Consider the following 16,818-nt stretch of genomic DNA (forward strand, 5'->3'; position numbering starts at 1 on the left):
CCTGGTGGATCTATTTATACACCAGAAATACCATCTATCATTGCATCTCCTTGCCCAACTTACTACCCACCTACTCATCCATCCATCCCCATTGCCTAACACTGGCCAAACAAATCTGCTAAGCCATGGTACACTTCAGATGGCATTTGAACAAAGCCTCATGACCGAACAGAAGGGAAAGTGTCCAGTAAAAGGGACTAGTGTGTGTTGACAGTGTTGGGTACATCACTTGGTCTTGGGGGCTGTGGAAGAGGTAGTACATGGAGCCTGGTGCAGAATGTAGAGCATAGGTAGTAATGATGACTGCTTTCCAAGAATTGTCTGAGATAATGTAGAGAGAGGCCAAAGTAGAGATGGTTGGGGTTAGATCTTGGGAAGATGGGGGGGTTATCTCCCTGGGGTATGGCATTATGGGTGGGTTGGGAGCAAACCATGAACCCCAGAGGGAAGAGGCTGCTGCTGGGAAAGGAACACTTGAGGGGCAGAGAACTTGGCCCTGAGGTGCAGAGAGCCAGCAGTGGTTAATTCATCTCAGATCACAACTGAGAAGCTGCCAGTGCTAACAGACTGGTCCAGGGCCAGAGGAGGTCTGAAAAGATCAGATGGAGACCTGAAGAGCTTGGAGCTAACCAGAGGTCAGGAAGAGGCTGAAGGGAGCTTGGGAGGAAAACCAGCAGCCAAGTAAAGCAAGGCTGAGACTGTGCTGGAAACCTGGCCTTTGCATTTGGCAAGTCAGGTGGGGAAGAGGAGGCGGCTGCTGCCTGGGGACAGAACAGACAAGCACATGGGAGGGGGAGTTGGGTCTACACGGGGAAGAGGGTGACAGGGAGCAGGATAACATGGCACTAGTGCAAGTCTGGGCAGAAATGGACAGCACACTATCTGCAGACAGGCCAGAGTGCTGAGAGCTCACCCAGCCTGGTGCCTTGACTGTGGACATGGCTCCTGCCCACAGACAGCACTCGGAAAGCGCCTGCTCTTTGTTGGACTTTTGTTCCTTTGCAGCACAGCTGTGAGGCCATTCACCATGCAGAGGTATATGGCTCCCTGTCAGAACTCCCCAGCGGTGTCTTGACCTACAATGAATAGACTCAAGACAACAGGGATATTGGTTCAGTGTACCACGTGGGAATGGGAAGGCCAGCGGCTCACCCAGGAATCATGTCACAGAACGTCAATGCAGGTTCTGTATGTTACTGTTTGGCTGATACCCCAAGATTTTTTGTTGTAGCTTTGTTTTGAGACAGGGTTTCTCTTTGTATCCCTAGTTGTCCTGGAACTCTCTCTGTAGACCAGGTTGGCCTCGAACTCACAGAGATCCACCTGCCTCTGCCTTCCGAATGCTGAGATTAAAGGTGTGCACCACCACACCACACCTAGCTGATACGCCAAGAGTTAAGGTTCACTTTTAAAGTATGCCACATCTCTTGCATTTTAAGCCTGACTTTCCTGGGCCTATCCCAGTAAGGTCTTTTTTCTGCAAAGAAGTGAATCTTATTCAGAAGGGCCCATGTCATATACCTACATTTTGAGGGACTCACAGCAGGATCACAGGGCAGACTGATTCTCTCCCAGCTACCAACAGGCACTCTTTCTGCCAAGTCTTGTGACAGGAGACAGCTGCAGTTCCCCAGCCCAGCTATAAAAAGCCCTAACTGCCCAAGTAGGAGAGGACGTACAGCGGGCACCCAGGGTACCTCGTTGGGGCCAAGGAAGGAGCGCAACCTGAGAATCATGCCAAGGTTTCCCCCTGTCCTGCGGCTGCTCCAAGCTCCTGTGAAGTATACAGTGGTTCCCAAAGCCCATGTCTCTGCCAAGCCAGCCCAAACCCCCACTTCCGGTATGGTGAGTAACTTCTAAGGTAGCATTTCCTGGGTTTCAGGGCAACAGGGAAGATTAAGTGATAAAGGAGAGGTGAATGCAGTGCTAGGTATCAGTGTTTTATGCCAAGATAGTGTCTGAATGCCAAGAGGGGTTCTGGCACCACCGTTTGGGGCCAGGCTCTCAAAGGGCTACAAACGGTGGAGTGGGATTTTCCTCAGGCCTTGCCTCGGGCCAAGGTCAACAGTGACAGAACTAGGGGGCAGAGTCCACATGGGGTGCAGGGTTCAGGTCAGAGTGTGTATTCCATTGTTAAGGGAAAGGTGGGCTGCTCTGAGTGTGGAACTACAACAGCAGCATACCCAATGGAGTCCACATATGAAGTGTGTTTATCTTAAGTATGACTCAATCTAAGAAGCAGGCCATCTGGTCACAGACATACAGCTATGACACAGTACAGACTAAGATTCCTATTCTATGCCAAATTTGCTTAAATTCAGGACCCAGGCTTGTTTCATGGGGGAACTTGGTACCATGCAGTTGGTGCCTCAGAATCTGCTTTGCTAAGTAAAGTTACTGAGGACATAGGGCTCCTAATGGGGTCACTACTGCCCACATTAGACTCCCATGCGGGCAGGGTCTGACTTCACCCAGCTTGGCTGCTGAGTGGAACTGCTTTCAGAGAAAGGCTCTGTGCTTGTTTCTAACAACAGAAACCTTAATTGTCCTACCATTCAGCACAGCACCTGGAACACAGGGCTGTGATCACAGGAGCCGAGTGACCCTTTGCCTTGCTGGCAGCTGCTGTAGCTAGGCAGGATCTTGGGCTCTGAAGCCCAAGGCTGTTTCTCCTGGTTTCTGAGGTCATCCTCCCCATAAGGACTCGAGGCTGCCAAGCTCACTGACACAGCAGGGCCTGCTTGCTCACAGGACTTCCTAGAGAAGCAGAAGACAATGGGGACTGGCTGGCCATCCTAGAGAGGGAAAGTACTGCAGTCATCTGTAGCCATGGACCATTTCTAGCTGAGGCAGAAGCCCCATGCTGCAGCAAGTTTCCCTGGCCAGTGGCCAGGCCCAAGTCTTCTAATGGCCATGGATTCATGTTTGCTTGTCTTTCCACAGGAGCAGGCTGTGGGGATCCTGACCATATTCGTCGGCTTCATGGTTCCTGCAGGATGGGTCTTATCTCACTTGGAGAGCTATAAAAAGAGCTCCAAAGCATAAACTGGCACAGCCCTGAAAGATTAAACTCTTCCATCCACCTAGTCTTGTGTTGACTCTGGTGCTTGCTACTTAGAACGTGCAGTGTCGCAGTGATGCCAGGAGGTAAGCGTGGGTGCCTGCACCTGGGAAAGCACTGAAGAGGACTGCAAAGGAACCAGCGCCTCCTTGTCCGCCAGGACGGGATGCTCTGCCTGCTGGCAAGCCCGTGTGTGGTGGGAGGGGAGGAGTGAGGGTAAGCCCCACCAACCTGGGGGCTTCAGCTGAAGTGTTCCTCTTCAGGCGCAGGCCTGCCCGAGAACAGAAGTGTCCACAGAAGAAAGCAAAGGCATTTATTATAGGAGCATTCTCAGACCACACTGGAAAAGGTCCACTCAAGTGGACTGGGTGGAGACTACTCTGTCCCTAGTCCCATTCTTGCCCTTCTTCATCACCTGGAGTTTCCCTCCCACCCCACACAGGAGCCTTCTCCAAGCAGTCAAACCCCCATCAATGAAAGATCTCTGCTTTTATAGCAAGAACAGTTCCCACTTCTAGCAGGATCCCAAACTGCATCCCAATTCAATAGAGATCTCTGCTGACGGTCTCAGGGGCCACAGAAATGCCTTGTGAGGTGAGGCAGGGTCCGCAGGACACGGGGGCCCTAGGTGAGGATGTCTTGGGCCTGGTGTTCCACCAGCATCTCCATGCTCTTCACATCAGTGCACCACAGCTCCAGACGGTCCTTCATCCCCCTGATCTAAAGACAAGCCAGGGTCACATGGGTATCAGGCTACAAGGGAGCTGCAGGCCCTAAGTGGTAGAGCTAAATCTCTAGTTCTTTCTCAGGAAAATGCTAAGGGCAACAGAGCTGAAGGTGGAGGTGTGTGACAGAATCACCGTGCCAATTCTTATCATAAGGACATTCTAAAAACTCACATGAGAGAAAAAGAATGGAGGAAATCACAGGATTAAATGACTAGAAAATATGAGTAAGGATATGGGATTAAGTCACAAACCAGGAACACGTTTGATCAGAGTACCAATTTTAAGATTAGAAGGCATCACCCGCACTGCCAGCACTGTTGTCCTGGTAAGCCTCTAAATGCAGGGTTCAGACCTCGGGTGTGCATTACCGAGGTCTCTACAGCAGTAATCCCATCTGCAATACCTCATGTGGACCAGTGTCTTCTTCCTACATGGCTTCTGTCCACAGGAAACAGGACAGCATTGGTATAACCCAAGTCCACACAGGTGGACAGGAGCTCAGTCTTCTTACCTGCTGCAAATCCAGAACTCGAGGCTGCACCCAGGTCATATGAACCCGCTTGTCCACTTCGTCTATGCTGCCTCTCACCAGCCCCACTGAGAGTGCCTTCATCACCAGCAACTCCACCTGAGCAGAGGGGCTTGCATGAGACACGCCGGAGCACAGTGCTCAAGGCCAGACATCTGCCAGGGTGGGGAAGCTCTGCTGCGTGATAACCTATGTCCAAGAACTATACCTTGTTCACAGTGATTTTGGCACTTTTGGCAATTTCTTCAAAAGTGAGTTGTCTGTGGTTGGCAGGTCGTGTGAAAGTCATCTGAAAAACAAAACCATTTTTCTAAGCAAAAGTGGTCAGAGGATTTTTTTTTTTAAAGAATTTTTTGGTCAAAAGTTGAGAGTTGTTCTGTGGGCATGGTTGCACACGCCTTTAATCCCAGTACTCAGAAGGCAGAGATAGGCAGATCTCTGTGAGGAGATCAGTCTGGTCTACATAGCAAATTCCACGTTGGGGTCAGGATGACATAGTGAGAGCTGTCTTTAAAAAAACAAACAAACAAATAAAAAAAAAAAAAACCAAAAAACTGCCGGGTGGTGGTGGAGCATGTCTTTAATCCCAGCACTTGGGAGGCAGAGCTAAGAGGATCTCTGTGAGTTCGAGGCCAGTCTGGTCTACAGAGTGAGATCCAGAACAGGCACCAAAACAACACAGAGAAACCCTGTCTCAAAAACCAAAAACCAAAACAAACAAACAAAAAAGCTCTGAAGATATAGCAGATTATCTTATTAGCCCCATACTTAAGTACTCATGTTTTCCTAACCTCGAGTCCACTACAAACAAGTTGGAAATGCTCAGGGGAGGCTAAAGGACGAAACAAACTGTAGAGGAGTCTGACAGGAACAAATGCGCACTCCTTGACCAGGTAGTTGAGGCCACCAAGTCCCTTGTACAGGGACCACTTTAGGAAACTGGAAATGCACGCTGCAACTCTTCCAGAAGCTCACGTGCTATGGGAGAAAACAGAAAACTACATGGACAGAAGGAGTGTGTCACAGGTTAGCGGCGGGAAGAGACAGTGGCTTCAGGCTCCACAGGCAGGATGACTTGTGAAGTGTCTAAGGGAGCCTGTCTCCCAGGCCAGGGAGATGGTTCAGTGGGTACAGGCACTTGCTGTCTACCTGACAACCCACAATTTGATCCTCAGAAGAAGAGAAGTGACTCCTGTGAGTTATTCTCTGACAGCTCCCCCACAAAGAACAAACAAACAAACAGCCCTGTAAGGTCCAAAGTCAAACTTAAATGAGCAGAGGCAAAGGGAAGACACAGCTAAGAGCGGGGGCGTGAGGAGGAAGTACTCAGGAGAGGCGGGCAAGCTCACAGTGTGCACAGTTAGCCCACGAGCACTGTCAGGTACCAGGACAGGGACCCCTGGGTGCTTCTTACCTCCATAAGGCACAACAACTGGATCTTCCTCAGAAGCTGGGCCTCGTTGGCTGCTAAGTCAGGCTGGGAAGCACAGAAAGACAGAAACACGGGCTCTGAAACTCCACTCTGGGTCAACAGAAGAAACCCGGCAAGCCCAAGCATTCTACAGTGTTGGAAGCTGAGGCTCACTGTTCCAACTGATACTAAATCCCTTTTTCCTCTGAGAACTTAAAGAAGTAACTGACTTGGGGGTTGGGGATTTAGCTCAGTGTTAGAGCGCTTGCCTAGCAAGCTCAAGGCCCTGGGTTCAGTCCTCAGCTCCAGGGGGGGAAAATGTGGTGGTGGTGCACGCCTTTAATCCCAAAACTTGGGAGGCAGAGGCAGGTGTATCTCTGTGAGTTCAAGGCCAGCCTGGGCTACAGAGTGAGTTCCAGGAAAGGCACCAAAACTACACAGAGAAACTCTGTCTCAAAAAAAAAAAAAAAAAAAAAAAAAAAAAAAAAAAAAAAAAAAAAGAAGTAACTGACTCACAGGCTGTCTCCTAAGACAGGAGTGTCTGAAACAGGATTTACACTGGTATTACAAACACCACGAACGGGAACCTCCAGACTCCTGGTGGAGGCACCACCAAGCAAAGATCAAGTCTTGTGTCTCAAAAGGTTGTGAGTGGCGTTGCCTGCTGGTCAGCACAATACAAGCAGAGTCTGCTAAAGGTAGGCAAGGCCTAGTGGCTTCCGCTGAGTCAAGAGCCAGTGATAACCTCACAACATAAAATCTTACTGCTGTGAGAACTAAAACACATTCTTTACCAAGTCTGCAGCTGACATGACATGGTTCCAGCACTTTGGAGCTGAGGCAGGAGGATTACTTGAGCCTAGGAGTTCAAGACAAACCCAAACAACATGGGGAGACAATGTTTCAGAATAAAAACAAAAACAGGTCATCTTCTGCCAAGCAAAGTTTCAGTAGGGACACTTTTGTAGACAGCCCTGACTCTTTTCTTCTTATAAATTGCTACAGCAAGCCAGTCTGTCTGTCTGTCTGTCTTTCCTTTTTTTGAGTTAGGGGTCTCATTCATTATGTTGCCTAGGCTGGTCTTCAAGTCCTAGTCTCAAGAAATCCTGACCTCAGCTGGGACTAGAGCCATGAACCACAGTCCCTGGCTCCACCTTCCTTTGTGGGGGGAATGTTTTGCTGACATGTCAACCCACAATCAGACTACAGTGAAGTCTTGCTAGATCTGGTGCTATCTTCTCAAAATCCCTTCACTCATACCCACCCCACTCTATTACACATACATTTTACAAGTTTGTTATTAAACATTAGGAAAGTTCAACGTTTCAGGAAAGTACAAGAAGAATGTAACTGTAATTCCTACCACACTTAATATTTTAGAAATATTTACTTCTAGTAACTTCATTTTAAAAGAGATGTGACTAGGCTGTGAGAAGGATCAGAGATTAGAGTGTCTGTCATATGAACAAGAGGACCAGACTTCAGATCCTCAGAAGCCCAGTGAATGCCAGGTGAGCCACCAGGGGGCATGGCTGCTCCCCTGTAATCCAACCTGAATAGGAAAGGCAGGGCTCTCCGGAACAAACTGGCTAGCAAGACTAGCCAGCCAGGCAAGTTCTGGCTAGTGACAGACCCGACTGCTGCGGAATACTTGTTTAACTATACAAAGATGTGTTGCATTTGTGTTACTATATGAAGATGTGCTGCTGTTTTACCTTGCCTGCCTAAGGCACCTAATTGGTCTAATAAAAAGCTGAATGGTCAACAGTGAGGGAGGAGGTGTGGCGGGACTTCCAGGCAGGGAGAGTAAGTAAGAGGAAGAATTTAGGTTCGGAGGAAGAAGAAAAAAAGAGACACCAGGAGCCAGTCAGCCAGACATGGAGGAAATAGGAAAAGTAAAACATACAGAATAAAAGAAAGGCAAAAAGCCCCAAGGCAAAATGTAGATGAATAGAAACCGATTAAACTGGGTTGGAGAGATGGCTCAGAGGTTAAGAGCACTGGCTGCTCTTCTAGAGGTCCTGAGTTCAATTCCCAGCAACCACATGGTGGCTCACAACCATCTATCATGAGATATGGTGCCTTCTTCTGGCCTGCAGGCATACTTGCAGGCAGAACACTATACACAAAATAAATAAATATTTTTTTTTTAAAAAAAGAAATAGGTTAAATTAAGTTAAAAGAGCTAGTGGGACAAGCTTAAGTTAAGGCTGACCGTTCATAATTAATAATATGTCTTTGTGTCTTTATTTGGGAGCTGGTTGGCAGCCTAAAGAAAATTCCAACTACACCTTATCTCAATGAATAAGGTAGAATGTGACTGAAAAAGATTCCTGATATCAACTTTGTGCCCCACATGCACTTACACAAATATGTGAACATGCACAAACACATATGAATGCATACTACACATATAAACATAAGACAAACACAAAATAAAGAAACAATAAAAAAGGCTTGACTTACTGTTAAGCACCTAACTACTACTACTTATCTTGGCTTCTTTATTCAGTGTCTATCCCTGCTCTGCTCTCCTTGCTACACTGTGCCCCTGGGGACTGCCTACTCATGTTGGTTCTACACACTTTTCAGTTCAACAAGTGTGCTGAGTTTCCTTTTCCTCTGTTCCCCCTATATCTCTTCACTCATTCAAGATCACACAGACACCACTTCCCGTGGGAGGCCTATGACGTACCTTACTCAGCACAGAGGAGCACACTGTGCCTTTCATGAGTGACTCAGACCTCTAATGCCCTGTTTATGGGAGATCCAGCCTGGCCTGCCAATGTTCTATCTATGCCTAGATCCTCCTGGGTATCTGGTGAGGCTTAGTGAATCCTTATTGGAAGAGTAGACACAGGTGTACATAAAACCTACCTGCTGGCCCCAGGCAGACTTCAGTGTCTGGAACCTATCTACATCACCACTATTGAAAGCATATAGAGTGTCGATCAGCCACTGCCTGTCGGTGTCCCTCAGTGAATCCAGCACAGGGTGCATGAGCTGTGGGGACAGAGACAGTAAGCTAGCACAAAGTCAAATTTTCTCTTCCCACACTGTTAAGGAATCAGTGCCAGGCCAACTTACAAGTTCTCCGAAGTTAAAAACTCCCTCGCCAAGAAGTCCAGCAAGCCCCAATGTGAAGGCTCTCTCCTGTTGCTCTGACACTACAAAATGACACAGCCAGTCATGTCCCAGTCTCGTTTGGCCTTATAAAACTCACATAACCATTATCAGAATGGTTCTAGTACCAACCCCAGTATAAGCCACCTCCCTCTCAAAAGTGCTGGAATTCAGGCTATACTAGGAACCATGTATATGTGAATTTGGTGGAAATACCACTTGTTTAAAATTTACTCCATAGAGACATGCGATCTATTTTCCTTTCAGCTTGCAGTACTTACTGGAGTACTAAGACCTTTTACCCCAACCCTGCCACTCAGCTGCCTCACTGTTATACCAGTCTGCAGTGCTTTAGACTGGAATGAGTCTGCTTTCTCTTCTCTTGGCCACAGCAGTTGCTTTTCTAAGTATTTCTGTTGAGATACAGCAATCAAAGCTTTACTAGCATTTTTAGGAGTTGCCAGTCTTCAGCACATTCAAGAAAATGCTGAAAACTTCTTTCAAACACACCCTCCTTTTATTTTCATCAAAACTCTACTTTTCTTTCTCGTCTCAGATTTTCAAAAGACTCTGTAATTTACTCCCACAGTATGAACTCCTTATAGAGCAAAGGTCCCAGCTATGGGGATTTCATATGCCCTTCATCCTGTAGAGGGTTGGAGAGGCACATCACTACAATACCTATAGGATCTGACTTAGCTACTAAGATGGACCTACGGAAGAGTGAAGGGACTGGGAAAGTTGAGCTTGCATGGGAATTGACTCAACACCAGAGATGCACAGGATGTAAAATTTAAAATGTACACAACGCTTTCCATTTTAAAAGTGATGAGCACCTGACAGAGCTAAGACCTCCCTTCAGCACCTCATAGCCGCTATGCTCAGCCAAGGACTCCCCGAGTGCCAAGAAGTGTGAGGGCCAGCAGTGTGTTACCTGGCAGATCCCTGATGTCGACACAGCCCAGAAACCGTAGAGCATCTTTATAGTAGGATGCGTGGTTTCCGATTGTTTGATAGTATTTACTGGAGAGATCATAGAAACGACTGTGAACTGAGGTCACACCAGGGAGATTGTTGAGCATCTCTTCAACATCTTCAATGGTTTCCTATACACAAGAAGTAAAATTGCCTTCCAGTTTAAAAGATCTTTAAAGTAATAAAAAAATAAAAACTCTAAGCTACCAGAGAAGATTGATAACATTAGTTAGACTGACTACACTAAAATGAAAAACTGGTTCATTCAAAACGCAGAAGAAAATATGAAGACAAGCTACAGACTGACAAAAGATGCTTATAGGATGTGTAACTGCACATCCTATAGGGGTAATGAGCAAGAAAATATGAAGGACACAGTAGAAAAACAGCAAAAGACAGTAACAGGCAATTAACAGAAGCAGAGATGGGAGTGGGGTTGCAACTGAGAAATGTAAAGTTAAACCACTACCACTTGACCTCCACTGGGTCACGAAGAATTAAACAGCGTGAAAACATCCAAGACTGCAGACAGGGAGCTTCAGAGATGCCCGTAAGGTTTTGTAGAACACCTCACACAACTACCTTCAGATACACACCCAGAGGACTGCCCAAGCACAAGGAGACCAGGCAAGAAATGCTAACATGAACAGCACTTGTAATACAATAAATGGCCTAAATCTCTTTATAGAAGAACAGATATATATGCTGTAAAACACATAGACAATGGGATACCATACAGGGGTAAAAATGAATGGCCTACACATATCAACTCACAAACCTGGCCACGAAGCCCAAAGTATTTATATGTATCTCCAGTGATGGTTAACTTATTGATTTGAGAGGACCTAGACTCACCTAGGAGACGACCTCTGAGCATGTCTATAAGGGACTTTCCAGATTGGGGTAACTGAGGAAGGAAGACCCACCCTAAATGTGGGCACCATCCCAAGAGCAGGGGTCCTGGACTGAAAAAAATGAAGAAACTGCTGAGTACCAGTATCTCTTTAACTCTGTTTTCCGATTCTCGACTCGATGTAACGAAACACTTTTTGCTCCTGCTTCCAAGCCTTCCCTGCTACAATGGGCTGTACCCCTCAAATTATAAGACAAAATAAACTTCATCCCATAAGTTTCTTCTTGTCAGGTATGTGGTGATGGCAACAAGAACAGTAACTAGTGCACATGGGTGAGATGGGCCCACTGGGGACTAGCACAGACTGACGACATATGGTCTGCCTGTGTGCTAGTCTACTCCTAGACCGGCTGAAGTCTAAGGGTGCCCATTACGGCACTCCTCAGTGTGACATAGCTTTCAAGGTGTCAAAACAATGTGTCAAAACAAAATGTAATCAGGATGCATGTGATCCGGAACTAGGAAGCAGTAAGTACTTTTTAGGCCAATGAAAACATAAACACTTTCAACCATCACTTCCAAACCAAAAGTCAACCAAAACAAAAGCACTTGCAGTCTCTAGATAAACATGGTGGGCTGGCAATATATGTTGGTCTCACTGCTACCTCTATTTATGCCTGTCTCCCAAACTGGACAAAAACTTAAAAAGGCATAAATGGGGCGGAAGAGATGGCCTAGCCATTAAGAGTACTCATTGCTCTTGCTGAGGACCTAGCTTCAGTTCTGGCACCCACATGGCAGCTCCCATCTGGCTATAATCTCAGTTTCAGAGGATGCAATGCTCTCTTCAGGCCTCCATTGGCACTGCATGCATGTGGTGCACAGACATACGTGCAGGCACACACCAAAATACATAAAAAAAAAAAAAAAAATCTCTCTCTTTTAAAGGCATAAATACAGACAGGAAACTTCAACAACTCAAGAGGAAGAAAGAGGACAGGGAAACATATTGTCTGGCATGATGAAAATCCACAAGGAGTCCTGACTGAATGGACACAGGGAATACTTTTTGTTTAAGAGTAAACGTCTTATCAGCAGCTCAACCTTAAATGGGAAAACAAAACAAGCAACCGACAAAACAGAGGGGTGGAATATATAACACAAGGTGGCAGCAAGCAAACAATGGGGACATTTAGGTTGGAATGAGAGGTCTTTGTTTCCACTGTACTTTATTTTAAAGAAACAGTCAAAGAGGAAGCATCTATATGTGCTCTCACCTTTGTAGCCTGCAGATCTCCGATGTTTAATTTCAGAGCTCCGATAGCTGTTTTACATAAGATCACTGCTTCATCACTACTTTTTACCTGAAGAGATTTAAAAAAAAGGAGGGGAGGGGACCTCAGAAATGTAGGCAGCAAACTTGCAAAGTGAGCTGCTCCTTGGGCACTGACTTGACCCTAAAACCAGGAACATGACGTCTACAAATGTAGATATAAACCACAAATCATATATAAATACCAGAAAACACTTTTCAAAGTTCATATTCACCTTCTCACGGGTCTTTTCCAGAAAAGTAAGAGCCACATTAGGATCTAGAATAGACACAAGAACAAAGTCAGACCCACCACCAGAAGCTTTTTACCAGCTAAGACATCTTTAGGTGGGATAAACAGCAACATTTCTCTCTCTGTGACAAAAATCTCCCAATATACCCTATGCTGGCCCGGGACTATGAGATCAGGCTGTGATCACTGCTTCACCTAGTGCTGGGACATCAGTGGGCATCACTAAACCTGGCCAATTTGGTACTTTCTATTACAAAACAAATAGAGGCTTACCGGTCATCTGTCTAACCACATGAAGAATTATTTCTACCAGGGACAAAGGGTTTACCCTGAAATAAAAACCACCAGTTTTTCAGTGTTAAAAAGCACCAATGCATTAATTTTCAAAGTAAAAAACTGAAAAAGGGGGTTACCTGTGTTCAAATTCACTGATGAAGTTTTCATAAAGCTGCAAAACCGAAGACGAAGAATTAGTACAGAATGAGCTTCACTCTGTGAAACCAGACTCTGAAAGCTGCTTCTGTATAGAGGTGCAGCACTAAGACTGTCAAGTGCAAGTGTGCAAACCACGATGCCCATCACATAGAAAGCACCGCCTAAACCTCTGCTGAATGATGGGAGAACCATATCAGGGCTTATTGGAGTCCACATAAATTATCACCAATGGATTATTGAAGAAAACCAGAGCTCCTAGCTTTGAGACCCAGAACACTGGTCTATAAGTGTTTCCTACATAGCCAGGTGGTAGTGGCACATGCCTTTAATCTCTGCACTTCAGAGGCAGAGGCAAGTGGATCTCTGATTTCGAAGCCAGCCTGGTCTATAGAGCTAGCTAGTTCCAGGTCACCCAGAGCTACATAGAGGGACTCTTGTCTTGAAAAATATTATTAAAAAATAATAAAATAAAATACAATAATCAGGGGCTGGAGAGATGGCTTAGCAGTCAAGAGCACTGGCTGCTTGTTCAGGGGTCCTGAGTTCAATTCCAGCCAACTACATGGTGGCTCATAACCATCTATAGTGGGATCTGATGCTCTTTTCTGGCATAAAGTCACACATGTAGATAAAGTACTCATTTACATAAAATAAATAAATAAATCTTTAAAAAAACTTCTAAATATCAATTCCTACATTCTTCCCCCAAGGTGCTTCAAGTACAACAGCTGGAGCAGAGTGAAGTGTTCCTAATCAAACAGAATAGAGTTCCTTCAGATTTCAGAAGGCTATAGGCCTTCTAGAGGCCTGCAATACCAAATTTCTTAGCCATTCAGTGCACACAAGTACCCCCTCAGACACGGAGGCCAGTACCACAGACACAACATGTGTGGCAAATGCTGAGCTTCCCAGATGCTCCTGGACTACTGGAGAAGACAGAACAAATGACAATATTCTTAGTTTAAGAAACACAGAAAGGGACTGGAGAGGTGGTTCAGTGGTTAAGAGCACGTGTTGCTATTGCAGAGAACCTGGGTTAAGTTCTCCCCCACATCCCCCACATCCCCCACATGATGGTTTCCAACCATCTGTAACACCTGTTCCAAGGATCTGATGTCCTCTTCTAACCTCTGAGGGCACCAAGCATGCCCATGGTACACATACACACACACACACACACACACACACACACACACACACGGAGACAAAACATTCTTACACATAAAAACTTCCTCAAAAAGAAACAAAGAAGGGGGCATATCAGCTGAAGATTAGAAAGAAAGGAATAAATATAAACTATGCATCACTATGATACAGAACATGCAATGTGTCTGATTTACCATTTTTCCATATGATCTGGAAGACAGAATGCCCAGCAAAATCTTTAGGTTTACAAGTGACTACAAATTCTTAAGAGTGGTAAAATGTCAAACTGAGAAGTAAAAACCCTAAGAAAATCTTAAAACCCCAGGAGGTGAGGTAGTAAGTGGTAAGCTTCATTGTGTGCATTACAATGTATTCAGGAGAAATAACTCAAGCTACCATTACATGCAACTATCCCTTTCAAAATCAGATGATGACAGAAAGATTTCAGAAAAGAGGCTTCTGGTGAGAAAATTCATGGGTATTCCTCAGAGAATCTGATGAAGCATGAGAAAGAGTGTGTATTTCTATCTTTTCTGCTAACAAAATTCTAAAAGTGCTCTATTACGGAGACAACATATTACGCAGTCCCCCTCCAATTCTCTCACCTTTGAATGAAGAGACATTCTCTTTTCTATACTACTCTCAACAGAAATCTCTAAGCAAGTGGAAACAGCCTGCATGTATGGGCTCGTAGAGCTGGGAAGTGAGAGAAGCTGTTTAAATGGTCCCTCTCCTTACTAACTTTGCTGTATAACCCAGGCTAGTCTTGAACTAATGATCTTCCTGCCTCAAGTTTCTAAGTGCTGGGATTACAGGTATGCCACCGTCCAGGTTTGTTTTTGTTTGCTTGTTTTTGGTGGTGTACGTAAGGCTCAGAAGGCCTTGTGGATGTTAAGCACGTACTTCCATTGAGCTATGTTCCCAGCTCCAGGCTAAATTTTTAGAAACCAAGTCTGTTTCAATGCAGTGATTTATTAGCTGTGACCTATGGTGATTCATCTATGTCTGCTATTACATTAAAGAGAGAGAGAGAGATTAAAAGTATTTCCCCAGTGCTGTCATAAAGAGCATAGTGCCTACAATATAGTCTTTGACACAAAGTGACTGCTGAAAAGATACAGCTTACTGTGACCACCATAAAGGCCATCTTTTTTCTTTAAAAGTTCATGAGCAGAGCTCATGGTAGCACATGCCTTTAATGCCAGCACCTGGGAGGCGTAGTAGACTGTGATTTGACCTCAGCTTGGTCCACACAGCAAGTTCCAGGCCAGTCAGAGTCTATCTCAAACAAACAAACAACCCCCAAACAAATAGAAAACTACAAGCAGGGGCTGGAGAGACAGCTCAGAGACAGTTAACAGCATTTTGAGGACTCAAACTGCACTCCTAGTACCTCTATCAGCTGCCTCACACTGCCTGCAACTCCAGATGCAGATTTCTTCTGGCCTCCTCAGGCATCAACACACATGTGGCTGGCTCGCGCGCACGCACACACTCTCTCTCTCTCTCTCTGATGCACACATACACATTAAAATTAAACAAATAAAAGTCTGTGAGTATACCCAACATAATCTGACCTAGTATGGCAAGTTATTACCTTAATGAGACCATCTCCTTGGGCAAAGCATGGGTCCTGCACAAAATCAAGCACCTGAAGTGTGAGCTGATGCCACAATCTAAAAAATAAAAAACAAAAAGCCCTTCAGATCCATAAACTAATAGGAAATAACAGATACTTTCAGCTTTGATGGTCCCATCAAGCATCAAGTTCTATTTAGGTCCTACTCCACAGTACAGTAGTGAAAGCCACTGTAAAGTAATTCAAGTTCATTTCTTGACTCTGATACCTCTTGGTCACTTATCCTAAGACTCAGTTTTCTTAGGTAACAACGAAGAACATTTTTTTTCGAGACTGCTTCAACACTCACTATGAATGTCAACTGGAAGAATTTTGCAATCCTACAGCTATATTTTGAACTCCATGCTATGTTACTTATTAGCTGAATATCTCATGGAGGACAGAAAATTGATCTTCATCTCCTCATCTGTGGATGGGATGAAGGAAGTATGAAATATACAAATCTTTAGGACACTTACATAGTACATTTCACACAAAGACTAAAGACTAATATCTAATAGTGCAGATAAAGTGCTTTGAAAAATACAAAATGTTACCCCACACAGGCAGTTACGTACTAAACACTGAAGATTTTTCTCTTGAAAACACTATTAGAAAACTGTTGAACCATCAAAACACACGAATGTCTAAGAAATCTCTAGATCAACGTCAGCAATTTGTAACTGCACTGAAGTTCACTCTGTTTCCAATCAAACTCAAACACTAAGATCTCTCCAGTGGCAAAAAGGCCAATGTGAAATATAACAGAAAGTAGGAGCAGTGAGGGGATGAATCAACGGTTGTAGAATCAAGAAGAAATTACAGGCTGTAGACAATCACACCATGGCTTAGTACAAGTTACCAGGGCCCGTGCCTCAAATGGGGTAGCAACCTAGCCTCAAAACTCTTGCTTGTTTGAATTAAGAGCTAGCACCACAGGCCAGCCCAGGCCCCCCTTTAATCAAGACCATACGGAAAGACAAAGCTTAGCAGCCTGTCCCAGCCGGTAAAGTTGGAAAGCGGGGAGTCTAGATTCAGAACCCCGGCAACAGCTCTGTTTCGTTGGCTGTCGCCCCTTTTCTCCCCTATCCCCGACCCTCTCGGGACTGCTCAGAGTCTTCTGGCGCTCCCAGAGCCCTCTCCCTCCCGCCCACGCCTCAGAGCTCACTTCTTCGTGTACAGCTCCTCCAAACGGTGCCAAACGGCGGCCTGGCCCGGCCCGGAGCTCTGGCTCTGCTGTAAGAAGGCCGGCACATCCTTCATGATTGCAGAGAGCTGAGAACAGAAACACCAAGCAGTCGGAACCGGCAGGGATGGCGGACGGAAGTGCTCGCTCACTTCCGGCACCGCGCCGCGCGGGGCATGCCGGGTGCG

At 45.6% G+C, this 16,818-nt stretch overlaps 2 protein-coding genes across 2 annotated transcripts; one reads left to right on the top strand and one right to left on the bottom strand.

The window, feature by feature from the left end:
• The first annotated feature begins 1,651 nt into the window (after positions 1–1,651).
• Positions 1,652–3,086, top strand: LOC114693469 (cytochrome c oxidase subunit 8B, mitochondrial). Its single transcript, XM_028869858.2, has 2 exons — positions 1,652–1,845; positions 2,944–3,086. The coding sequence occupies exons 1-2, from the start codon at positions 1,735–1,737 to the stop codon at positions 3,043–3,045; spliced, it is 213 nt and encodes a 70-aa protein (XP_028725691.1). The 5' UTR covers positions 1,652–1,734; the 3' UTR covers positions 3,046–3,086.
• Positions 3,087–3,351: 265 nt separating this feature from the next.
• Positions 3,352–16,776, bottom strand: Psmd13 (proteasome 26S subunit, non-ATPase 13). The gene is made up of 13 exons (XM_028869776.2): positions 16,613–16,776; positions 15,424–15,502; positions 12,659–12,693; positions 12,519–12,574; positions 12,229–12,272; positions 11,958–12,044; positions 9,787–9,958; positions 8,817–8,896; positions 8,607–8,732; positions 5,733–5,795; positions 4,527–4,607; positions 4,301–4,417; positions 3,352–3,781 (listed from the first exon to the last, which is right to left on the bottom strand). Exons 1-13 carry the CDS (start codon positions 16,705–16,707, stop codon positions 3,686–3,688), a joined length of 1,131 nt encoding a protein of 376 aa, XP_028725609.1. The 5' UTR covers positions 16,708–16,776; the 3' UTR covers positions 3,352–3,685.
• Between the last annotated feature and the right edge of the window lie 42 nt (positions 16,777–16,818).

The sequence above is a fragment of the Peromyscus leucopus genome, chromosome 1 (genome assembly GCF_004664715.2).
Source record: "Peromyscus leucopus breed LL Stock chromosome 1, UCI_PerLeu_2.1, whole genome shotgun sequence".
In the NCBI taxonomy this organism is placed as follows: Eukaryota; Metazoa; Chordata; class Mammalia; order Rodentia; family Cricetidae; genus Peromyscus; species Peromyscus leucopus.